Source organism: Embiotoca jacksoni, unplaced genomic scaffold, assembly GCF_022577435.1.
Source record: "Embiotoca jacksoni isolate LCO1_2020_lvr unplaced genomic scaffold, fEmbJac1.0.p SCAF_35, whole genome shotgun sequence".
In the NCBI taxonomy this organism is placed as follows: domain Eukaryota; kingdom Metazoa; phylum Chordata; class Actinopteri; family Embiotocidae; genus Embiotoca; species Embiotoca jacksoni.
Window position 1 is genome coordinate 2,837,707 of NW_027185387.1, and position 26,832 is coordinate 2,864,538.

Consider the following 26,832-nt stretch of genomic DNA (forward strand, 5'->3'; position numbering starts at 1 on the left):
CAGTCAGTCATGTTCAGCGAGTCAATTTTGCAGTTTGACCGAGCGAGCGGAATAAAACTGACATTTGACGCAGCTTCTTGTGAAGCATAATGAGGCTCATCGGTGAACCAGAGTCCCGCTCACCACGTGGGTGATTAATCACACCGTATTTACCCATTTGGTCACGTTGTGGATTTTAATAAGCTAATATTCACGACTGCCTGAGTCACCGTGCACACACAAGACGGCACACGAGCTGCGCCGGTACCTGAAAAGTGAAACAACTCTTCACGGCAAAGAGGTTGGATTTTTTTTTTTTTTAATTTATTTTATTTTACAATTATGGCAGAATTTGAATGTTTTTTTTGGGTTTTTTTTTTTTTTTTTATTCTCCGTCACGCTGGATTTTTTTTTTTTTCCCAATTAATTTCACACACAGCCCTGGACAGCCAAGACAAAAGATTTTTACATTTTATTGAGACAGATTGGCCAAGAGTGTTACTGCCATCTACAGACTCAAGATTACATTTGGCCTCCGCCACCCCTCACACACACACACACACACACACACACACACACACACACACACACACACACACGTGCACACACACGCACACACACACACACACACACACACACAGCACGACAGTCACTCAGGAGCTTCTCACCCTTTTAGCTCGTGACCTCTTACAACAATGCAGTGTCTATTTGCAGCCCCCCCCCGTCAAAGGTTGCCACTGCTTGAAGCCAGTTATACACTGATTCATTTTTTTAAGGGTCCCAGGAAACTCTAATTATCACCCCTCCCCCCCCCCCCAATGATGCGTCCCCCCCCCCCCCTCTTTGGGTGGTCCTGAAACACAAGCTTGAAAACCTCTGCAGTTTTTTGTTTTTTTTGAAAGTCCTTTCCTTGAAGGTAATCCTAAACTTGACCCGTACTTGACGCAGACCCCCTCTCCGTGTTGACGGGAACCGTTTTAGTGTCACGATGAACGTAAACCGCCGTCAAACCGAAAGCAGAAGCGACAGGTTGTTCACCTCCAGCAGACGGAGCCCGTCCCCCGCTGGGCTAACTTTTACATTTACACAAACCGCACAGGTTTCTGTACCCTTGGGCGACCCTCGGGTGACCCCTGGCCGACCGGGCCGACCCCCCCCCCCCGGGCGACACCTTGGGAAAATCCTACACACAAACCGCAGCACGGCTATCCCTGCTATCTGTCCGCCCCTGCGCGGGCACACAAATCCCATCCGCTCCCAGGAAAAAGGAAGAGGAAGGTGAAGGGTGTACAAGGCCTTACACCCCCCCCCCCCCCCACCCTCTTCCAACCTGGACTGAAAATAGCACACCTCTCCGCCGGACGGACCGAACGGGCCAAGGATGCGAGCAGATGACATGTGCGCCGAACGGACAACTGCTCGGGAGAGAGAGAGAGAGAGTTGGAGCGTTGGAGGGGGGGTGGGGGGTGGGGGGGGGGAGATATTTTGGAAATGTCATGCACCGGCATTATTAGCATAGCCCCTGTGTTAGCCGTGTAGGCGGGCCGGAACGGAGGCCTGCACGGCCGGGAGATTTACGAGGGTTCTCATCAGCTGGGCACAATAGCTCGGTTCACCGAGGCATAATTTCTCTCTCTCTATATATATATATATATATATATATATATATATATTTGTTTTTTTAAGTCAACACAACAAGCAGGGTCGGTGTCAGGAGGAGGGCAGACGACTTGCATTGCACTGCTCCCTGGAAAAGTGCCCCGTTAAAACTGCCATGTGTCGAGCTACTCCAGTGGAAATGTTTAATGCCCCCTTCCCTTCCCTTCCCTTCCCTTCCCTTCCCTTCCCTTCCCTTCCCTTCCCTTCCCTTCCCTTCCCTTCCCTTCTCCTCCCCCCTCCGGCTCACCTTCCCTTCCCCTCCCACACACACACACACACACCTATGAAAAAAAGAGAGAAAGAAAAAAACCCCAAAAAACCCAACTCCCGCTTATTTTGCCAGGGATGACTCAGCGTTCACGAGGCGCGCTCTGAGAGCACCTCTCCGGAGGTAAGCGTGACGGCACGCGCCGATTTCTGTCGTTTCGCCGCGTGCGCCTGCTCACTCAGAGAGGACGTTTTTGTTGTTGTTGTTGTTGTTGTTGTTTTACACCGACTGAGGAAATGACTTAATTGGCATTGTTTGCGTTTCCAGTGGAAACCAATTAGTAGTCCGCGGCGGCTGCGAGCTGACCGGCTGCCAGTTGATTTCCTCTCGGCTCGTTACGCGGCGCATCCAGGGAGCAGATTTTATGAAGGATGAAAAGTGTGTTTCAACCAACAACAACAAAAAAAAATGTAAGCAGGGACATGTCACATTTCTTACTGTGTGCACGTTTAAAAAAAAAAAAAAAATTCCATTTCATTTTTTTTTTTACCAGTGAACACTTTGAGAAACTTGTATTAAAGCGTTTCTCTAAACTGGGAAGGAGTGTGAGTGTGTTTGGGGAGGATGGGGATGGGGGGGGGGGGGGGTAATCCTCAACAGCCTCTGGTTTTTTTTTTTTTGCACACACTCTCACCAGCTGTTTCCGTCAGCGTGGTGTTGTGGCGGTGGAAGCCTTGGTGAGTGCTGCCCCCTTGAGTTTGCACACGGTAACTTGCCGGCACCCGACGCACGGTCGCTCTTTAACGACGGCGGTGAGGAGTCAGGCGACCCGACGGCGCAATAACGTTCATTACGGGCCCGATGGCCGTCGCGGTACCGGTAATAGACTTCAGCAGCAGCTGTCGGGGGAACGTGGGCTCACGGCCCACATCTCCGTCACCACCGGACTGCAACATTAGGAAATTGTCTTTCGGGTTAATACACTAATGCACCTGTAAGCTGGTGCCAATTGTGTAAGGGCCACTGGTCACAGACAGGAGGTTGTGTCTTTTACACAATCGTGTTTTTGTTTTGTTTTTTGGTCTGTTTTTTGGGGGGGATGACATGATTTCCCCCCCCCTCCCTCCCACACACCAGAGCAAACACAGAAAAAGCCAAAGCGTGTTATTGATTACTGTTTATTTCAAACTAAAATAGCTCCCGGATTATCACGGAGACAGAAAGTACAGCAGTTTAGTTTTGCGCTGGTCTTTTGAGGCACGCAGGAAAAGATCATGACTAACAGTGAGAAACTCTCATTTCCTACAATGTGTCAGTTTAAATACAATAATAAATTCATGATGTGTAGAAAAGTAAACAAAAAAAAAATCTTCATTTAAGGAAAATAAAAAAAAAAAAAAAGAGAGAGAGAGAGAGAGAGAGAACCATCAGTACAGTAGAGAAGTGAATAAAAGGCTGGAGGAGATAAGAGTAGGTCCAGTGTTACAGTTGACGACTTTGGCATCGGTGTATTAAAAAAAAAGAAGGCGGTAATTTAAAAAACAAACAAAAAAACAACAACACACGAGGCACTTTCTCAAGATGAATATTAGTGGCACTTGCTCGTACGCATCACGAACACAATCACAAAGTCACTTCATTGGAATCGGCCTGCACGCCTCAGGGTAGCCGTACGGTCTCTTAAATGCTGGTTTACACGGCGCGCCCGTGCTGCCGGGCGAGGCGCTGACTCGCTTCGGCAGCACGGGCGGGTCAACGTGTGCGAGGTGATTTAAAAACACGATTAAACGACGTCGCTTACGAGAAGACAAAAAAAAAAAATAATAATAAAAAAATGAAAAGCTCCTAAGAAAGCACCTCATCGACAAAATATACAAAGTAACAGTTCGAAAGTTTAAAAGGCCATTATCAAGAACAAAGACTTTAATGTCTAGTTAATGTGGAGACTAAATGCCGGCGCAGTTTGCCGAGAGCCCCAGAGGTGAACTTGGTAAATCATTCTGCTGAGAAGAAGAAGCCGCTGCGACCGGGATTTCATATTTTCTGCAAAGTGCTGCTTTTTTTTTTTTTTTTAAAACACTCGGCTGATGTTTACGCCTCCCTCTCGAGCGCGGCCCGCGCACACACACACGCACGCACACACACACACACACACACACACACACACACACACACACACACACACACACACACACACACACGTATATGCAAAGTACTTTTGAGTGGAAGAAAACACGAGGTTTAGTCCCGAGGAGGCCGTCCCACACTAATTTACACACTCTGCGTTCAAATTCCCATCAGTTTCTCTCTGAGGCTTTTTTATTTCTTTCTGTGATCTCCGAGACGGAGATGAGACGGCAATTTGAGTGCCTAATTACTTCGAGAGACCTTGTAGTGTTTTGTTTTTTTTTGGTTTTCTTTTTCTTCCTACCCTTTGTTTACCAATTGAGATCCTCAGATGTGCAATTTTGATCCTTTGCCAAATGCCCCCCCCCATGTGCAAAGCCAAAGAGAAGAACCCTATGGGCTACTTGAGTTTGACATGTGGCGGTGAAGGTACCTCCCACACACACACACACACACGCACTTCTTCTTCTTCTTCTCTCAGTACGGCTCTGCCTTTAGACTTCGGTATAGGCAGCAGGTGAACACCATCCCTACGATCTGGGGGAGGAAAACGTCATTTAGCGGAACTGCAATCGCTCTGCGAGTTTGCGCGCGTTTATTTTTCGGGGTTATTCGCTCACCTGCACACAAGCGATCCCGACGCCCACGGCGCCGATGATCTTCAGGTGGTCCAGGATGAATTTCTCCAGCTTAGAGATGCAGCCACCCTAAATGGAGAGGGTGGGGGGGGTGGGGGGAGAGAATCATCAAAGTCGATGTATCGCTCATTACAGGTTTGCTGCAAACGCACGTTGACGGATACGGTTTGGATGTGATGGCTCTTCTGTCTCTGCTGTACTGAGACGCGACAGAAATACAGATGAGGCGCCACCCCCCCCACCCCCGAGCACCCTTCATGCTCTCACCTCCACCTTGTAGATGTTGGAGGGGTGGTCCCTGAAGCCGCAGAGCTCCGAGGGAGTCTTACAGCAGCTGTCGGGAACCTTCCTGGTGTTGGCGTCTCTGGAGCGGATCCAGATGCTCTCAGCCCAGTCGGACGAACTGTTGCTGCCGCAGCATTTAAACTGACGGGAGACGCGAGGAAAGGGAACAAACAACAAAAAATAAAAATAAATAAACAAGAAGCCAAACAAGAAAGAAACGGGAAAAAAGGTCAGATAAATAAATTGACTGCCGCGAAACTAAGCGAGTCGTTCGCTTCAAGAGTTGTTCAACCTTTTTGGCGCCAGTTCTCAGTCTCGCATCCGTACGGCGAAGGTGACGCCCCTCCAAGCCGCCAGTTCGCTCGTCTTCGAGACGGAGGAGTGTTATTTGAATCGAATTACTTTAAGCCCCGTCGCTGGTTAGTGCTCATTACAGGGTTTTTAGTCGCGAGGAGTGATGACGATCCGGGTTACGATATCGGGGTCAGAACCAATCAGAGGCGGAGTGGTGACGTGTGCAGTTTGGATATCAGAGCTGCTCTGTAAAAGTAATACAAATAGGGAAAGAAATAAATAAATAAATGCTGGAAACGAGGAGAGAACACAGCGAATGGCCTCTGTCCAAATGTGATCAACCGGCTGACGGGAGTAACTTTCTGGGGCCTGAAAAATGAGGAAATAGTCCAGCAACTAAACGGCTGTAAAAACCACAACGTGCCTATTTCACAGGTTTTCCACAGATTAAAACACAAAACTTGTCAAGTCGTGAATCTGAGATATGCCAGCAGGTGGATTTTGTTTCCTTCGGACAGAGTCTGGGGAGCCATTTCCCCTCCATCTCCGTCTTCATGCCGAACTAAAAGCTAGCCAGCTTTTATTGCCGTCTCCTCGGGATTAATAACGTCTGACCCAGCGCGCGAGCAAATAAGCATATTTTAAAACATACTGTACTATTTCTTCGACGGTGTAAAGGCGACGGGTCCAAACAAATTGCTGGAGGCGGTATAAAAACTGACGACGGAGTAAAGAATACGTGTCGCCGTGCGTCAAGCCCGGAGACTCTCGCGCTTCAAAAACGGGGCATAAACCGACTGAAGTCTGAACTGCGGTTCGGATTTATCCGTTCCTCCACGTGCCGTCGGGCGGTGTCGGTAAAAGAGAGGCGAAATTACAGCGCAAGAGCGCAGACGAGTCCGCCGTCCTCGGCGTGGAGTCAGAGGGGCCCGGGATCGGATTGGTTTCCGACCTCGCCCTCCGGGGGGGGGGGGGGGGGGTCACGTGATCTCTCACCTCCTGCTGCAGCATGTCGACGGCCCTGGTGACGTGATCGTGGCCGTTCTGCTGGTACTTCTGGATCATGGTCTCCCTCAGGTTCTGCTTCAGCTCCTCGTTCAGCTGCGAACACGCACGCGCACGCGCACACACACACACACACACACACACACACACACACACACACCGACTACATCAGCACAACAATTTCAGATTAAAAGCGCTGGAAAGCTGAACAGGTTGTTGTTGTTGTTGTTGACTTTGCCACTGATGGCGTGTTTCACAGCACGCTGGGATTTGAACGGCGTTTTTTTTTTTTTTTGTGCCGACACGGCGTCACGGACGGAGGAAGCAGGCGAGGACGGAGGCACCGGGAAGTCGGCGTCTTTTGTTCTCTACACCGGCGGCAGAGAGAGAGAGAGAGAGAGAGAGAGAGAGAGAGAGGGAGGGTTCTGGGGGGCTCAGTTTCTATGGCAACGAGCCAGCTGGGAAAGCACTGTAAATCAAAGCGTGAAGGAGATATCAAGGGAATGAATGATGAAGAGAAAGCAAGGGAGGACGGAGCGAGATGAGAGACACGGGAGGTGAAGATGAAGGAGGAGCGGGGGAGAGGAAGAGGAAACGGGGCGGGTCGGAGGCGTTTTCTTGACGCTGTGGCGTTTTTACCCGTTGACGGTTTTGTGGAAACGCTGCGGCGGCATGTCGGAGGATATCAAATGGCTCAATGAGTGGAAACAGCCGGCCGTCAACAAACGTCTACATGTTTTACATTATAAACTAACAAAATGTTTTGTTATCATGAGTGTTTTTTTGTTTTTTTTTGTGGATTACTGGTAAAAAATTAAAAAAAATAAAAACACTGAATTCGTGCTGTTCAGAGTGTCTTTATAATGACACGATGTCATATAATACACGGTCAGGGACACGAAGTTCAAACGAGGAAAAAAAAAAAAAAAAAAAGCGTTCGGTGTTTGTTGGTAAATATCTGAGGGATTAATTCTGGTTTTAATTCAAATCATTCACAAATCTGTTGCTGCTGTTGTTTATTTCTTTTAGGGACCAAACCAAAGGGCCACTTTACTCCGGTCGTACCTTGGCTGGATGGTAAATGAGTCACTTACACTATTTACTAGTGTTTAGCTTCAGTTTTGTTTTTTGTAATCTAGTGCAGGACAAAACTTCACGTTTCCCTCAGGCTAAACACATTTACAAACGGACATAAGGTATATATAAAAAAAATGTCAAACTAGATCTTTAATGCCAAGTTATTGTTATTTTTAAATGGCCACTGAAGGAAACTGTAGCGCAGACATTTTTTATATGTACTCCATATTTTAAATAACACGTCTGGAAAACAGCTGCTCCAAAATAGACAGATACAGCCCTCGTTGTCTGCAGGAGCTCTTCTTTTTTTCTTTCTTTCTTTCTTTCTTTCTTTCTTTCTTTCTTTCTTTCTTTCTTTCTTTGCCCCGAAGGAGGCAACACTGACATCTGCAGGTTGTAAAACTGTTGTTGGTTTCCACGAGTCGGAGTCAAAGTGATCAGAGGGCGACTGAGCAGCTCCCCGGCGGAGAATCTGCAGCTCGCTGAACAAGAATAAGGGCGTGAGGGAGTTAGAGGAAAAAGGGCTCTTAGACTTTTTTTTTTTTTCTTCCATCTTGAAAAAAGAAAAAAAGAAATAAGTCCTGTTGCTGAGCTACAGGCCACCAGGCTTTAAGACGAGGCGGGATCGGAGCGATGTCATGTTAATATTTATACCAGGAAGTTAAAAAAAAAAAACGTCTCATTTCCTGCTGTTTGCTGTGCAGTCAGCAAAAACTCCACACTGTTCCAGCTGAAATGTGCTCGGGGAGGCTGTCGGACTTTTTTTTTTATTTTTATTTTTTACATTAACTGCATATGATAAAAGAAAATAATCACTCGGGGGACAAAATGTTTGTATTTAGTGCACATTTTGTGGTGCCGAGCAGAGTTTTTAACTCTCTGCAGTCTGTCACCCGACAACAAGGTTCTGAGAAAAAGAAGCTAAAAAAATAAATAAAAAAAAGAGCTCCGAGTTGTACTTCAGTTCAAAATCAAAACCGATGTTTGAAATGATTCCGACAAAAAAAAAAGTGCATTCAGCCTCGTTTTGTGAACAGCTCGTGGCACTTCCAGCTCATTTCGGCCCGTCTCGTATTCACCATTTTTAATTGTCCAACTTACATTTCCTCCTCACGATCTCGTCCGTCATGCCGGTTTTGTCGCGGTTACAATTACGGCGCGACGTGCGCCACGAGGGAGCTGAAACCGGTGTCTTCGTTGCGTTACACCGCTTCGGACTGCGTGCTCAGATTCGGAGACCGGCCGGCTCTGTTGATTTTCTTTAGTGGAGTAAAACGCAGCTCCATCGCACCTAAACATCAGGTGTCCATATCGGGTGAGACTTGTGTCCACCAGGACACTCAAATACATTTCCTGACTTTTTATGACAGTATTATTACTTTTTTTTTTTTTTTTTTAAATCCAAAATGACTGTTTCTGTCATTTGAAATCAATATCCAGTCTTCCCATTTTTGTCAAGCGCCCCTCCGTCTTTCCACACGCACGCGACCCGACGCGAAAATCCCAGAATGCACTGCGAAATATCTCCCGAGGAGGACGATGTTTTCTGGAAGAACCCGAGGGGCGGGGGGAGTGAGGGGGAGTGGGGATTACCTGCTGATAGTAGATGTAAGCCAGGACGCCAGCCAGGATCTCCAACAGGAAGACACACATCAGCAGAACAAAGTACTGAGGAAACACAGAGGAGAGGAGAGAAGTCAGAGGACGGTGATGTGATGCGATGAAGAGACGAGTTGCTTGGAAATCCGACGCGGCGTCTCGCCGGCTGCGTCTGACACCGCCCGAGCCGCGCTTCTCCTAACCCGGTTTGAACTTCGTTTCCGTCACCGGCGCCGTGCGTCGCCCTCGCTCGAGCCGCTCGGCATTCATTCAGCGTCCCTCGAGGGAGCAGTGCTGGGAAAGTAAGTTTGAACAAAACGGAGACGATTAATAACAACTAATATTGGGAAAAAAAAAAATCTTGTCCGCTGCAGGGTAGCATTCGTTAAAGGAATAAATAAGAACAATGTCCAGAAACAGGTTCGGATTGAAGTACAACTTAGGTTTTTTTTTTTCACTGATTGCACAAAAAGTAGTGTTCAAGTTGAAAAATCTATAAAGTTGACTAAAAACAGTCAACATTCTGCGTTCTGTTGATGTTTTCATAGTTTATTTAAAAAAAAAAAAATAAAAAAAAATAATAGATTACCAGTCCCTCCAGAAATTCATGCCTCACAACAATTAATGCAGAGTCAACAAATCTCCACAATGTTTTGCGGGAGCTTGCAATTTTGTTAAATTCCTGTGATTTTTTTTTTTTCTGCATTAAAAGTACTCAACTCGCACTCTGCTGAAGGCGCGAAGGAAATCTTTCCAAATAAAACCTGCTTCATCAACAAAAATAACTCCTCATTCACAGTCAGTGAGGCTCCTCTCCTCTCATCGTTTAATCATATTTTTGTCATTTTGAACCCCTGGATCTTTAACTTCAGAAAAGATGACAACTACAATATTTCCAAGTACGTCTGTGATGTGCAGCATAGAAAATTAGTTAGTTGTTTAAAAAAAAAAAGAAAAGAAAAAAAAAAAAAGTTTTTACTTCGACTCAGAATTTTTGCAATTCCTGCAAAAAAAACCAACAAAAAAAACACATCAAACCTCCCAGATTGCGTCGCTGAAAATTCACACATGTCTGATTTCTGATTTACAGAGGAAGAAAAAAATAAAATAAAAATACAGCCGGGACGGGAATACAGTCTCATGTGCAGCCAGTCAGTGTGAAATATGGAGCCGGGACACACCGAGTATCTAAAACATACTCAGTAGAGCGTGGCAGGACTGTAGAAAAAAAAAAAAAAAAAAAACAACTTGGATTTCATTTCAATATGGATCAGAGGGGGGAAATTTAAACAGGGGGAAAAAAAAAACATGGAAACTTTCACAGCGATCCTTAAAACACAGAGATGCAGAGTTGGCCAACAAGTTGTCGAAATAGACGGCGGGGCCAGTTTTGTTTAGACGATTCATAAGACCACAGACTGGGATGTTTTTTGTTTTTTTTATATTCCTTCACCTTCACGCGTGAATATAACGCGATCAAATATGTAAACGCGCCACCGAGGGAGTCCGAAAAGCCGCACGCAGGTCGGGTTCGCTGCGGGAGGGGAGGGGGGGGGGGGGGGTTATCGTTTATCGTCTGCGTCGGATTCGTGGCCGGGGGAGTTCAAAGGGAGGGGCCCGCTTTCTGTGCCGAGGGAAAAGCGGACCTTCCTCCTTCAGAGTTGAGAGACGAGGGAGAGATATCATCGGACCCAAACCTTGACCTAAATTCCTCTGGCCCGCCGCTATCTGGGAGAGAGAACCGACCCGCTAAAGTGGACTCGCTCTTTGATTTGATGGCTTCGGCCGATTGGATCTCTGAGCGGCTCCGAGCCCGAACACCGAGCAGACTCGTGTTCAGCCGAGGGTCTGAAGGGAAGACAACGTACGTCAGTTCATGGATATGTTTGAAATATGTGCCGAAGTGTCTTTGTCTTTATGTAGAAACTACCAGCGGACAATATGTTTGAGATTTATTTTTTTTCTTCTGTGATGTCCAAATTCCAATCTGCCAAGCAGGAAATGATGATATTTAGAAATAGCGGCGGAACAGAAACATCAAAAATGAACCCCTTCCTGCAATGAATTGATTTCAAATCAGTCGCGACTTCGAAATTGACTGAAATTAACACGTAATACTTAATAAGTTATTATCAATGAGGGAGCCACTAACCCACCACAGCGGGGGTATAGAGCGATTTCTCTAAAAAAACAAACAAAAGAAGGACAACTGAGTTTTCTGAGACTCCCTCATAATTATGTTTGTGCGCCTCCTTCACACACAATCCCAGCGATCTGCAGCGGACTGATCCCACCTGGACAGCGATGTGTACAGGCTGTGACAGACAACTTGTTCACCGTGGAGACCGAGGCGGCTGAACTACTGACTGTAGCGACGCCAGAAGAACTGCTCACTCTCACTCTCACACTCTCTCTCTCATTCACTCTCACACTCTCTCTCTCATTCACTCTCACACTCTCTCTCTCTCTCTCACTCTCACACTCTCTCTCCCTCTCACTATCTCTCTCCCTCTCACTCTCTCACACTCTCTCTCATACTCGCTCTCCCTCTCACTCTCTCTCTCGCTCACTCTCCCCTCTCTCACACTCTCTCTCGCTCACTCTCACACACTCAATCTCTCTCATACTCTCTCACTCACTCTCCCCTCTCTCACACTCTCTCTCTCACTTTCGCACTCTCACACTCTCTCTCCCTCTCTCGCTCACTCTCCCCTCTCTCACACTCTTTCTCTCACTCTCACACTCTCTCTCTCACTCTCTCGCTCACTCTCCCCTCTCTCACACTCTCTCGCTCACTCTCCCCTCTCTCACACTCTCTCTCCCTCTCACTATCTCTCTCCCTCTCACTCTCGCACACTCGCTCTCCCTCTCACTATCTCTCTCGCTCACTCTCCCCTCTCTCACACTCTCTCTCTCTCATACTCTCTCGCTCACTCTCACACACTCAATCTCTCTCATACTCTCTCACTCCCTCTCTCCCCCTCTCTCTCTCCCCGGGCGACTTCAGGTCACAGAGTAATTACTGTCAAAATGACTGTCAGCAGGTTCATATGTATAAAACCTTTTGTTTTGTCTTCTTTTTAAAGCGCCACACTGGCTGCAGACTCACACAGTATGTGTGTAGGCTGCTTGGCTGAACTACACACACACGCACACACACGCACACACACACACACACACACACACACACACACACACACACACACACACGCACACACGCACACGCACACGCACACAGCCAACATCTCCCGGTCAGCTCAGACTCATCCTGCTGAGGTTGTTAGAAAATATTTGAACAGTTTCTTTTGGCCTTTTGTGGCCTTCTTTCACAGAATGGAGTTTCTGAACTTTTTGGTTGTCCTCCCCGTCCTTCATCTCGATGCACCTCCACCTCCACGAAGCGTACGTCAGGGAGCCGCAGCGACGGTATCCGTATGCAGGTCCACGTTCGACTGTGTCTCTATTTCAGACTTCATTAGAAGTGTACCGCCGTCTTTACAATTACAGAGTGAGTGGGGACTGTGGGGGGGCGGGGGGGGGGGGACTAATCAGACGGAGGACTGCTGGACACTCGTCGCTTTTTCAAGGTACTCAACCCGGAGACTTCCCGGCCATACGTAACGTATAGCTCGCCAGGCTCTCGATTAATTTAGTAATTGGATGACAGCGCTCATTAAACTGTGATGTTCAGTGGCTCTGCGAGATTCATTGAGGATTTATATCATTTTTCAGAGAAAAGTATGGATTTCTTACTTTAAGCTTCAGGCGAGGCATTTTACTTTAATTTGTCAGTTATTGTGCTGATTATTTCCCTGAATAAAAAAAATTACATAAATGTTTGACCCCCCCAAAAAAAAAAAGTTACTGATTAATTTTCCATTTACAAATCAATTATTGTTTTTCTGCTCCAATACTCTCAACTGGTGACAAAAAGCTTCACATTAATGCTGTACTCACCTGCCGTCAGATCTCATATCAATTCTCCAGGTCACAAAAAAAAAGCTCCTTGTCCTGGCAGTAAATACGTCGAGATACAATATGAGCCGTTTCCATGCGGCAAACACACAATCCAACCAACACACAAAAAGCTAAAGTAGTCGGGTGACATTTAAAAATGAACAAATAAGACGATCATCCGTCACGGTCATTATAGAATAAAAAAAAAAAAAAAAAAAAAAGAAAAGTGGGACATGTCAGCTGCAGTTTTATGGCCGATTTGAAATTCATAAATAAAAGATTTTTGGATGAGGACGTCTTAACGAGTTAAAAATGCAAATTATACCGAGTTGTCATTCCAAGAGTTTGCTTCTTTTGATGCGCAACATAAAGTCAGCACACACACACACACACACACACACACACACACACACACACACACACACACACAGAGAGAGAACTCCATTATGTTCTCCGTCTTCGCCCCCACCCCTTTTCCCCCACCTGCCAAGTCCATTCCTTCCCTGTGATTCATGGCTGTAATCTCAACTCTTCAAGATGCGCCGTGCATCAAAAAACAGACACACAAACAGAGAAGTGTGCACAGGTTTCAAACCCAGCAGGAGCTCGGTCAGCTTTACACGCAGGCAGGAAACATCCCCAACCCAACGATATTTCTTAGTCAACACCATAAACACGCCGTTTTAAAGGCCCTTTTCCACACCCTGCGCCCTATTAAAAAGTTTTCTTCTGGTTCTTTTTCCCTCGTTGAAAAGCCTAAAAAGATTGTCGTCAGAAACTCGCCGACTCGGTGAAAATCTCAGGCTTCACTCATCAGGTTGCGGAGAGCAGGAGGTGAGCGGCCTCCGACTGAAATGAACTGGGAAGCAGCCAAAAGTCTCCTTGACCTTTGCTTCTTCTTGCACCTCTGCCGGCCTGTTGCCTCGGATAAAAATATCTCTCCATTTTTTTTTTAAGATAAAGAAGCAACAAATATAGGTAGAAAATAAAAAAGTCAAATGGAGAGAAAATTTACATACAGAGAGATGCCGACAGACAGAAAGTGAAATGGGTTCTCCAGTTGTGCATCCGTCCTCATATTTGACATAAATAGTTTGATAAAGAATAAAAAAAATAGTACATTTTCACAAACCTTCCTTGTTTTGACAAACTATTATTATTCCATGTAAATGTCCTATTGCAAAAAAATTGTGTGCCGTGTGTCTTTTCCCAATTTTTAAAACCCGGTTTTTGACCCCGTAGCTGTATTATACAGAAGAGTCTCAAATTAGAGCTGAAACGATTAGTCAAATAGACAAATCGTCTCTCTTTTTCATAACGTTGTAACCTGAGTACTTTATGGTTTTGGACAACGAGTTGGACAAAATAAAAGAACAGAAGAAGTGCTCTTGGGGTCGGGAAGACTCGCTGCGCTTGACATTCATCACAATACCAAAGGCAGCGTTTCTCAGAGGTTTGGAAGTTGCTGGCGGCGCGTCGTGTGACCGACGTGTACACAAGGACTCATGCAGTTAAACGGGGGACGAGATGTCAAATAAACCCCTTTAATAGAAGATTTACCGACGTTGAAATCGTGCGTCCCCTTCGATCGGGACCCTCTGCCCCCTCCTGGACCTTTTTTAGTTTGAAGAAGTCGCAGCATCTGGCAGACCAGCGGTTTAACTTTGATTCCTCGCTCACTCAGTGACGGACGTTCTGCTTTGCCGCTGTGGTCCAGCCCCAAAAATGTCGTGTATTTGTAATTTATCTACTCACGAGCTCTCGCTTCTTCTCAGCCTGAGAGTCTCTTTTGCATTTTGCAGGACAGTTTCTGTCCTCTGATCTCTGTGTTTCACGAAGGGCGGAAGCCCCCTTCCCCTCCCCCCTCCTACACCGACACGGTGACACAGGTGAAGGCGAGCGAGAGGGGAGGTTGTCCGCGTCGATAGCTTTGTTCTCTCAGACGGATGCCGAGATGGGTTGCCAAATATGCTCAGGCGGACGTCGATATGCCCGGGCAGCCCGCCCGAGTAACGTCTCTGATAAATGATGAATCAATTAAGCTGTCCGCAGCCTCGCTAAAGACAAAACTAAAGTTCAAACTAGAATCCATTGGCTTGATAACCTCGCTGGTGATCAATGCCTCTGGCTAAATGGGACAGACGGAGAAATATAAAAGAAAAAAAAGACCAACCGATAAAGTGACAAAGACAGAAAGAGGTAAGTAGGCAGGAAGAAATAAACAAAGAGAGGCAGACGTGTAAAATGTGCTGTCAGAACTGCATGAAGTCACTTTCTCCATCGGGGGATCCAGCCTCTGTTAGGAATGTGTTCCATTTGGAAAAAAGTTTCTCCCTCCTCCTCCTCCTCCTTTCCCCCCCTTCTCCCTCCACCCGAGTCGTTACGCCGCTGTTCTCCAACAACACAATGAAGCCGAGTGTTTGCAGACAAAACGCCACACCCGTCTCCTCGCGGGACAGTTTTCCTCCTTTTTCCTCTTTGTCTCACTGACCCTCTCTTATACAGTACAAACGTCTCCTTATTAAAAAAGTCCTCCGTGGCCTCCCTCCCTGCAATCAACCAGAAGCTGCAGGTACTTTATCTTCGCCTTACAGCTGCAGAACATCCCCGCCGTGTTTCGGACGGATCAGCGGGTTTTTTTTTTCTTCTTCCTTTCGTTCTAGGACTTGTGACCTTTCAGGTTTGCGCCGCCAATCACCGCTCGTGTACTCTCGGCAGGTACCAGGCACTCTCCACACACAACAACAAAACAACAATTAATCCGCCGCTCTCTCCCCCGCCCCCCCAGCCCGCCCTTATGTTCGCCCTCTTTAACAATCTCGATAGCACCTCTCCTTGCCGACAAGTTCATTCTTTCGCCGTGACTCATCGCCCTAATCTCGACTCCTCAGGATGCACCGAGCGTTTGAAAACTACGGGGGAGGTGGAGGCGCATATTTCGATTTACACACAAACACCAGCTGAGTTATGAACCAGGTAATCTGCACATATTAAGGAATTTCTTTCTATTTATTGCGCAGATCGATTGGACTCTTTAATTCAGCCTCAAAAGAGCTCAGATTCCCACACTGGCTGCTCTGAGAACCTGAGAACACACACCTGAGGATTTTCTCGATTTTTAGATGTTCTGATGGCCGTTGTCATGACTACAGATATACATACGGCTGTCGGTACAGGCATCTCAAACGTTGGGCAATTATTATGAATGGTTGTTGGATTTTTTTTTGACAATTATTGACGACAACGCTGCCGTATGAGTATCACACTGATATTTGAGGCAAACAGTTGCTGCATATCTTGAACTTTTTCTCTTCTCTTTCTAATAAACAACTACTGTTTGTACAGTGTCCCGTATTTACTTTTTATATAATCCCACCTGTTTTCAGTGATATTTTGTGCACAGAATCAGCCCGAGTATGTGGAGCAGGTATTTTTTATATAATAATATCACAAATTTACTTCTATGCAAGTCGTCGGTGGAAAATACTGTCTCTTCCAACAGTGTACTTCTTAGCCATGTGGCTGAAAACAAGCAGGACAGACTTCATGTTGGCTTTGTTATCACACAGCCTGTGTGATAACAAAGCCACAGAGTTTTCCTTTGAAAAAGTGAAGGTCTTCGGTGGCCGGCAGGGACGACGTTTGAGAAAAGCACATTCTCTGAAAACAAGTACATTTCCTGATGCGACTGAACTATTGAACGGTAGACCTTTGGCACTTTATGGTACATTACATCTTTAGTTTCTGGGTTGTGTTTTGTTTTTTACCCTTATTTGTGGCATTTTGTGTATTTTCTTATCTGACTCTTGAACTGGAAAATCTTCGGAAATGTATCAATCAATCAAACTTCATTTATATAGACCTTTTCATTAGGGAAGGGCAAAATTCAATAATCGCTCCGAACTAATCGACTAAGCCGTGTAGCAACGTGTTCTTCTCCTCATGTTGTTTACTAGCGGTTGGCAGACAGCATTTACACACATTACCGCCACCTTCTGACGGGAGTAACGCATTACAACCAGTCACCGGTAAAAACAAGGAGCAAAGGAAGGCCGAGTGGCATATACTCATCTATTTTGTACATTTGAATGACTATTCGAATATTTGAAAATCATGTCCCATCCCTACTTTTTATATCAGTTAATGCAGTTCAAAGTGTTGAACAGATGACTGACAAGCCGATAGACAAACAGGTGTAAAACAAAAACAAAACAAACCAACACGAATATAGAAAAATATAAAATCGATCTTTAAGATGCAGTTTGTTTTATACATTTTCTACCTGCTGCCCCCTTTTTTTTTTTTTCCTGTTTTTGATCTTCTTGAAGTATTCAAGAGCCATGAATGAAAAAGCAGATGGTCGTTAAAGCCATCCTGGAATGAGGGTCGGTGGAGGCCGAACAATCGGTGATCGCTGACTGGTTGCGCGTATACATCATATCAATTTGGTTTAGGCTGCACAATACATATTTCCCACACTGCGAAATTCTCACAAGTGCGCCTCTTTTATCTTTCCACCTTGATGTGATCTCTTACCACTCGCAGTAGCCTTCGCTGCTCCTTGAAAGTGGCACAACAGCCCAGCACGCCTGTTACCATGACGATGGCTCCAGCCAGGATCAGTATGTAGGCGGAGGCGGCGTAGGTCTTGGAGGAGAGAAGGCTGATGTAGTCGCTCTTCTCGACCAAGGTCCAAACACCCACCGCCATCACAACGCCCCCTGCCAACTGGGAGAGAAACACGTGGTCAGAGTCCCGTCAGCGGAACGCAGAGGAAGACAGAAAAAAAAAAAAAAAAAAAAAAAAAAAAAAAAAACCTGAGCGCTACAGAAAGGGTTTAAATTATTAATCACTTAAGTGGGCCTCAAAGTGACAAAGGAGGAGCCTGAAGTTAATGTCTGATGAGGTGATAAATTCTTCCCACCGCTGCAAGATAATTGTGAAGGGCCGAGCAAAGCTGCTTAGACCAGTAATCCAGGGCCGTCGCTGCCACTGTGATGGAAATACAAACTGAGCTACAGCTGCGGCAAATAGTCAACTCATGCATCCGTCGATTGACAGAAAATTAGTGTTCAACTATTCTGATGATCAATTAATCGCTTCAGTTATTTTTCAAGCCAAAACGCTGCCTCGCTTTGTCATTTATGATCATAAATGTCATGTCCTTAAACTGAAGACCTCATTGTGGACTGTCGCTGTTAACCCAAGCATTTTATAGACTGTATGGTTAACTAAAAGAAACTATTGGGAGATTTGAAGTGAAACAATCATTGCAGCCTTATACTTCTTTTGCCATCTTAATTTTCACAAACTTTAAAAGCAACCATATGATTTAAAGTCTGAAGAATTGTGCAACGTGACAGTGACTCTTTAAGCCGACAGGCAAACTAATTACAAACCTCCGTCGTGATCAAGTCAATCGGCAAATAGCTAGTGTCATACTCCCTCATCAACATTGTCTGAGCTGGGAGTTTAAGAGAATATGGAGGACAATTAAAACAAAACAATATCAGCAAGACGAGTCAGCAGATGGTGCAGCGCTGCAACAGAAATCTGTCATCATGCCAAAGCAGTCCATCTAACAACCTGCCTCATCTAGATTTAATTTATAAGAGAAAACGACGGCTACAGAAGCGAGACAGAGTCAGACGGCGAGGCAGAAAAAAACAGACAGTGCTGGGAAAGTTATTTGCAGTCGCACTCTTTATTTACTTTTACCATTTTACTAATTACTCAGCGGGAGCAGTGATTGTCCTTCTCGGTTCATAGATGCAGTTTAGAGCGCAACATGAAAACACAGCAGTCTACGAACTCATTTAACGTTAGCGGCCTGCAAAAACCTATCGAGCGAAATAATCAGGGATTTTAAAAGCTTTTGCTCATGACCAATGAGTACGTATGACTCCCCCCCCCCCACACCTCCCCATTCAAAACACTTTAAAGTGGTTTTCAATTTATTTCTTCGAGATAAGATTCAACAGGGTATTCAATATTCAATACGTAAAAAGCAACAGATACACACACACACACAACACTGTGTGGATAAAATCTAAGAAAAAGGCTATAATAACTTGTTGTTTTTATTTTAATAAATTATTTTAAAGTCATCTTTCTACCCAGACAAAGATCCGGGGACAAAGAACCACGGAAGTCAGAAGCAGACTGTGGTTCAGTTTTTACATGAACTGCTCTCTGTGGTGAACATGATGTTTGCTGTGTCTGCTGTTAAAACTCAATGAGCCACAGCAATTAATGAATCCCATCCAAAACTGTACAAAGGAATTTCACACATTGGCGACCCCCGGTGGCAACAAGAGGTATTAACCGAACATTGGACAGTGAATGTGATGTTTGGTGCGTTAAAGGATTTTTCTTCTCCCCATTCATAAACCAACAGATATATTTCTTCTTTTTAGAAAGTAATTTGGTTTGGACTGAAGGGATGATGTTTGATTTAGCTTTAAACCAAGTATAAAACCAAACAGTGACTCACAGTAAGTGAAATAACTTATTATTAAAATGAATTTATTAATTACAGAGCATTTTTATCATCCGTTAGCTGGATGACGCTTGTGCAAGTCATCCCCGGTGCCAGGACGACTCCCCAATTTTTAAAAATCATTGCCGTCATAATAAGTGCTTTCCGTGCATTTTGAATGAGGTCGTGTTCTGAAGATATCTTATTCGTCAAAAAGATTCTAATAATCTCGACGTAAAACCTACAAGAATGAACACGTAATAGTCCGCTTCAAAGGAAAACCACCCAAACCTCATTTTAAAGGTTTTTACTTCCATACTCAAAAACAGACATCTACTCCAACTGAAAAAAAAAACCCTCTTCTGTCTGATCATAAAAAAAAATTTATCTCATAAGAGTTCACTTTTTTTTTTTTTTTAACTCCATTTAGTGTCTCGAGTCGTCTTTAAAATCCGATCAAACAGTCGCTACATGAACAGAAAGCAGGACGCTGCGATCAAATGTTACTACCGAGGTAAAACGGTCATTCAGCGGAATAATAAGTCACAGTGTTGCAGCGTGTTCGTTTTGTTGCCTGAAGTTTAGGCGCAGCGATATACTTTTGCCACAAAAATCTAATAATCAAAACATCTGATTTGGTCTGAAATATTCATACGTTTTTACATCCGACGTTCGTTTGTCATCGGGAACGCCGCATTCCTGACAGTGGAAAGTTTTTTCTTTTTTTGTGGGGGGGGTGGAGGAGGGAGGATTCAGCTTTGAATGCATCTTCTGTGTCCTCAGTAAAAGTATGCGACTTGGCTTTGATTCTGTGCAACGGAGTCGCAGCAGGCGTTTCTCTGCTGTCTGAATAAAAAGACTTTAAGAAAGACTTATGTGCTCTTTTTTTTTTTTTTACTATTTATGCCGCATAAAAAACGAATAATCTTTTTCCCCCATACATTTAAATACTGTATGCATGTGTATTACTTTCCTTTTGGGTTGGGCTAAAAAAACAAAAAACAAAAAAAATCTGCATTTTATAAGCTTGGATTCGTTAAAACTTGAAATACAACCCTCGTCTTTACTGGGAATTGGACTGAATGTGTTTTCTGAATTGTTTCCAGTTCGATCAATATCACAGTTTGGGGCTCCGATAAACGATCGAGGCCTCCGCGCCGAGCCCGCCAGCTTCTCGTGTTTCAACTCATCTGTTAGACGCATTTATTTTCATTGATTTAAGGTAGAAGCGGTGGACTTGGCACACATTAGAATCACGGCTGATGCTTTGTCGGCTCGTGTGAACCGGATCCCATCAAAAGCACTTCAAAACCAATCGGAGGGAGTTTTAAACAAGAGCCTACGCCTCTTCCCTCAACCTGTCTCCACGGCAGGTATCGCAGTCTATTCCCTTCAGGATACATTTTTTTTTGTGGCTCTGGTGATCGTTTCAGTCCCTTCTTGTCGCGGCAAGTTGAAGCGGGTCTGTGAACCGTGCTGAAGTTGCTGTTCCGTTTCGTTTCTCTTCCAAATACTGCAAACTTGGAGGTTTAACAGATTGCAGCAATTAACTTGGTTACTACGATGTTATTCTAACCAATAAAAGTAGTGGTGAAACTAACACACACAAAAAAAATTAACCATTAGCTAAAGACACCTTTTTTTTTTTTTTTAAAGCCCTCCGTGCATTTGCTTGAAAACACTTAAGACCGACACAAACACTTAAAACAATGAAGTCCTCCATGCAGGCTCAGCTGTGACTGAGTGGAAACTTACCCAAAAGAGAAAGTTGAAAGTAAACAGGAGGTATTTCAGGCAGATGGTTCCACATGTTTCCTTTTTCTCCTCGTAGACCCCCATGCTGCAAAAGAAACAGCAAGAGTTTCAGTCAGTTGTGACATCATCGTACAGTAGAAGTAGATTTTAGTTTTTGGCACTCAACTTTAACTTGTGATCAAGAGCAACGACTTGTGAGCTTTCTGACACGGAAAGGCGTCGGTGAAGATAAATGGGATTCTTCCTGGTAACTTCGTTTGTACAGGCAAAGAAAAACTCCTCTCTACTCGCATCAGGTATGATTTGAAACTACTTTGATGCCAGTTCCTATATGATACCCAACTTGTTGTGCCAGTATCAAAACAAGACTGTTTTTGAGACCTTACACGTCCTTTTTTCTGGAGAATATTTTTTTGTTTTCTTGTTTAACACAAGAATCGTCAACACTGCACAAAACTGTAACTTTAATACAAATGAAAATGTTGATTTAAAAAAAAAAAAAAAAAAAATTAAACAAAGCTGGACATTTATATCTGCTTACAACTACATTGCAGTGTGTTTAACTATTTATGACATTCTTTGTATGTTTGCTTATAAATGCTAATTAGGGGGATTGCAAGTGTTACAGAAATATCCGCTGATTAATTTATCAAGTACAATAAATACAATAAAAAAGGAGAAAATATCAGTCAGAATTTATCAGAGCCCACAATGAGGTTTATCTGTTTGAATATATTTGGATTTGGACTTTTGGTTAGAAAAATAAATCGAATGAACAACAACAACAACAACAACAAAAACTTCCCAAACCCTTATACTTAGAAAGCTGAAACCACTGATGCTTAAAAACTCAAACGATTAAATCAGTTACCAAAATGGTTGCAGATTAATTTTCCGTCGGTCAACTCATCCACCAGTCGCAGACCATTGTCACGGCAGACATTTTTGACTTGTCGTTGTCGAGAGAGCACGCGCGTATTCATGATGGCTTCATTTAAGCGTCCCAGTAAACCGTGACGGTGAACCAACATCACCGCCTCTCGTCAGTAATAAACCGGACTTTTCCTCACGGTATCACGGCACCCGAACGTGAATTCGGTGCGCCGCAGTACAGCCGCCTGTTATAGAGGACGTCGAAATGACTGCACCAAATAAAAACTGGCTTTCCCTGCTATTGTGAGATGCTTTTAACAAATGAGTTGTTACAGAGCTAATGTGGACCGTGGGGTGGGGTGGGGTGGGGTGGGTGGAGGGGGGGGGGGGGGGGTAGCAAAGCACCAGATCAGCAGTGTAGGCAGAATCACTGAGCTGAGTTATTACATGTGTACGCAGAGAGATCCATGACTAAGCACCGAGTAGGAGCGGAGAGTCGGCCAAAAGGCCGGAAAAATGATAACCGCCCCCTTCTCCGGTGCCCGACACCGACATCCAGCACTTCTGGAGGCAAAAACCTCTTCCCTATGACACCAGACGAATATCTGAAACTGGGTGCGTTTCACGAATCAAATCTACGACAAGTATAAAAATCATGCAGGAATAAAAAAAACAGGAGCTTGTTCCAACGATATGTATATTTAATATCTGATCATATAACAACACGCCACAATGTCTCACATCCTTTTTTTTTTTTTTTTTTTTAAAACCCCACAATTTTCATGGTTAACTTGCCAGTCGAGCCCGGACTCGCCCTCCTCCGCCTGCCTCTGTTGGGTTTTTTTTTTTAAACTCCTTCTTCCCTCCTCCTAGCTCTGCCGTCTGCCTCCCCACCCCCACATAGACACCGCTGTCAATTTAGATGGCGAGCGCTGCATGAGTGAGTGAGTCTGGTCTCTGTCTGCTGGCCATCTGTTGTGGAGGGAACCTCTTTGTGTGTTCCTGTTAATTAAATTCAAACAAGACATAAGTTGACAACTCCTTCGTTTTACTTTTCCGGAGCCTGACGGGAATCTGCTGAATCAAGACAGGAAATTTCAATGTTTACAGGCTTTCTTTTTTTTAAGTGGAGAACCACCGGAGAAGAAATGCTTCTCTGTCGAGGGTTTCATCTTTAAGTGAACATCTGATTTCCGCAGTTTTTGGTCTCATCACCTTTATTTTGTTTAAGAACGTCGTATCATTTATTCAGGAGCTTATTTAAACATGGCGTTTGCCTGCTGAATAAATCTGGGATGTACCACCCGTCTGACATACTCACTGTAAACTGCACTTAGAAAGCTGAAACCAGTCTCATCTACACTTGGAGATTATAGTGGTGAAATACCTGGAACAGGTCCAGAAAGGAGTTCATCATCAGCTTAAAAAAAAAAAAAAATACAGATTTAGTTCAAAGTTACTGCTTGGTGAAGGTAAATAAGGTGTCTTCAGGCCATAAAGCACCAACCACCAGCTTCAGGCAATTATTAAAGACCAAAACTTCTACGAATGACTTCAATGAAACTATTATTACAGGCTTTTAGAAATGAGCTTAATTAAAGCATCACCAGAGACAGTGACGCTTTACTAACATTTCTTCTTGAGTATTTGTATTTGGTTTTCTGTGTAAAGTTGGCTGCTGAATATGAACTATCGCGTGATGTCTTATTTTAAATGCAAACAATATTTGACCAAATAACCATTTGATATGGAAAACCAATGTTGGTACTTTTTTCTGTTTTACGGGACAATTAAAGTTAAAAAGTGTAAAATTGAATCGACAGGACACGCTAAAACTTCTGTGCAGCTGCATCGCTCCAAAGACAAACAATCAATAGTCAACTAATTGATAAGTCAAGCCACAGAAAACTGATCTGCCACCATTTCGATAAGCGATTAATCGTTGTCAACTATTTCAAAATTCTCTGATTCTGGCTTTTCTGATGTGAACTTTTGCTGAATTTCTTGTTCTGCTTCAATTGCACTCTAAAACTTTAGTCGGACAAAACAAACCTTCTGCTGATAATCCTGCACTCGGTAAAACTCTGATTATCTTTTCACCGCTTCCGTTTATGTTACAAAACAAAAACAGTTCAATGGAAAAAGAAAAGCAGCAAAGTAATTTTAAAAAAAAGTTTGTTTGTGGCCCATCGGTTGGATCACCTGAATATCTTGAGACTACATTCAAAACATTTCAGTCTCAGATCCCAAATTTTGACTCGACTTTCCACACGGGAATATAAATAAAGCCTTCGGTCCACATTGTTGATGCAAACAACGAGCTGCAGATTTGAGCAGCAACAGTCACAACTAAAAAAAAAAAAAAAAAAAAAAAAAGTCATTTGAATTGGACATCTGCAAATAAACTTTTTGATTTGCTAAAAAAAAAGGAAATTCAGCAGGTGTGTCAAAAATCCAATTTAGTAGATTATCGTCCTGTGTGTTCATTTATTACATTTTTACAACAAGGAGCTTCTTTAGGCCTGAGCTATTTAAAAAAATAAAATAAAATTAAAAAAAAAATAATTATATTAATGACTTCCTTAAAGATATTAGCCTCATTTAGTTGGAGGACAACAACCTGAATAAAAAATCAGCAACATTTCCTCTGCTCTTCTTTCCCCCCGAAAGGTTAATGTTCAATTTTTTTTAAAACAAATGCGTTTACTTCTGCTATAAAACCCTGCAGGTGAAACCCTCCCATTCCTTGTCTAAACAAGTAATCCAGTTTGCGCTACCAGTCTGAATCATCGCCCTCCGTTGTGATTCATGTGACCCACGTTTGAAGCCACATTAATCACACCTGTGACCTCACACATTCAACACACTGGAAAACCACCAGCTGCAGGTTATCTGACCGGCTGCGTTGTGAAAATGAGACTAAAACCGAATGAACTCTGGTTCAGTCAGTATATGACGGGCGGGAGGATCAATCCCTAAAGTATAAAAACTTCCAACTGTAAATCTTGGCTGTTGTTTTTTTAGTATCATAAGCAGTCAGAATAAATACCTCAACAGTGGATCATTTATTTTGGTGGTAATTAAACTATAGCTATTCATGAGTAGCCTGTTAGGTTAGGTTAGGTAGTTATTAATCCCCGAGGGGACATTTTTTCGCTACAGCAGCATACAGGAAGCAATAGATAATAATAGAATAATAGAAAGCAATAAAATAGCAGTAAAAATATTAAATATAAAATGCACAGTATATATCTATATATATTATATACAAACAACCAAGAAACACAGACAACAGTGTTATTGTTGTGTGATGGATTTTGCCAGAGGTGAGTTATTGTACAGTTGTTGTAGGGATGAAATCTTTCCCTGTCTTTTAACTAATTAAAGAAAACCAAACTTAAGTTAATTACATGTGGAACAAGCATCCTAAATATGCGAGATGCTGCTGAAACTGTGAACTCTCTTAAAAAAAAAAATCAGAAATTAAAACGTTTAATGTCTCTGAAAAAGCACCATAAACATCTTTGTTTTATTGTCTGTCAAATATATTTTCGGATGCATTCCTGTCCCTCGGTAATAAATAAACTTACTTATATTATTAACGAGCACTGATTACAAGGAAAAGTTAAGGCAAACTTAACATTTCCAAAATCGTAGCAGTTTCCTAACGACGGCTCAGGTGGGGTTTTGAGTTTCAGGACAACCGTCTATAATCCTAATCTTGACACTTCACACAGGATAACCTTCACCGAGTGTTATTTTATGGGATTAAACCGAGATAAATCAAGAGTTTTCTGCGTTTTCCTCGGTTGTTTCGTTGCGGCGCATCGCTACCGCTAAAAGTTACAACAGTCCCTCAAACTATTTAAGCCCCATTTAATCAAAACGACCCACTTGTTTTTTTCTTTCTTTTTTTTTACAACAATGATGCGATCATTGAAAACACGTGAAATTGTTTCGTTAAAAAAAAAAAATAAATAAAAATAAAAACCACGCCAACGCCAACCTCGTCTGGTTCGGGCCACTGCGACATCGCAGCGTTAGCTCGCCGAGCACTTCCGGCGTCCGCTTACCTGCCGTTTTCTTTCTTTATCGAGACGCGGAGATGAAACGAGCGGAAAGATAAAGGTTTCTTTTAAACGTCGCCCGTTTTCATTCCGCTTTCCTTGAATTGAGGCCTCTCCGACGACCGAGTGAAAGCTGGGGAGCAGACAACCGAAACGCTGAGCTCACGGACTGAGAGGCTGGAGCTGCTGCTGACTCCACCCCGGGCCACCTGCATGTTTCTGGGGTGGGTTTTTGTTTTTTTATGTCCCCCGCCCCGGGGGAGGTATTTTTGGTCCTAGGGCGGTTACGGCAAAGACCCTCCCTACTCTGCCTGTGATTGGCGCACTCTGAAACGAGACGGTAAATCTTAGCCAATCATAACTCGATTACTTAAACCGAACCGACGAGAGCAACAAGTTCAAGCCAATCACAGGCCGAGTAGGGCGGACTTTGCCCTCGCCGTCCTAGGAAAGAAATAAGTGTCGCGGAGCGATGCTTTGACTCCAGTGTGATCTGGACCAGGGCCAATGCAGATACCGAGAGGAGCATTTATAGTCTTTTTTTATTATTATTATTATTATCTAGGAACAGAACGGAGCACAAGGTTCAACACAGCATGATTAAAGACGGGTCAAGTGTAAGTATTACCATAAAAAAAAACATCAAACAAAAATAAAACCTATGAGCAATACATTTAGAGCTTAACTAAAGTGACAATGACAAAATGGTATACAGAACACAGACAATAAACGACAGAAGCATATATAGACCAGTCAATATTTTAGTCACACTTGCTACATTTTTTTCTTTATTTTTTTTTACAGTTTTCTACCCTTTTCTTAAGAAAGTAC

At 43.8% G+C, this 26,832-nt stretch overlaps 1 protein-coding gene across 1 annotated transcript; it reads right to left on the bottom strand.

Annotated features, from left to right (window-relative positions):
- Nucleotides 1-3,008: 3,008 nt before the first annotated feature.
- LOC138208065 (CD151 antigen-like) lies at nt 3,009-26,208 on the bottom strand. Its single transcript, XM_069165730.1, has 8 exons — nt 26,008-26,208; nt 21,062-21,146; nt 17,365-17,556; nt 8,866-8,940; nt 6,187-6,291; nt 4,879-5,037; nt 4,594-4,680; nt 3,009-4,510 (listed from the first exon to the last, which is right to left on the bottom strand). Exons 2-8 carry the CDS (start codon nt 21,143-21,145, stop codon nt 4,451-4,453), a joined length of 762 nt encoding a protein of 253 aa, XP_069021831.1. The 5' UTR covers nt 21,146; nt 26,008-26,208; the 3' UTR covers nt 3,009-4,450.
- Between the last annotated feature and the right edge of the window lie 624 nt (nt 26,209-26,832).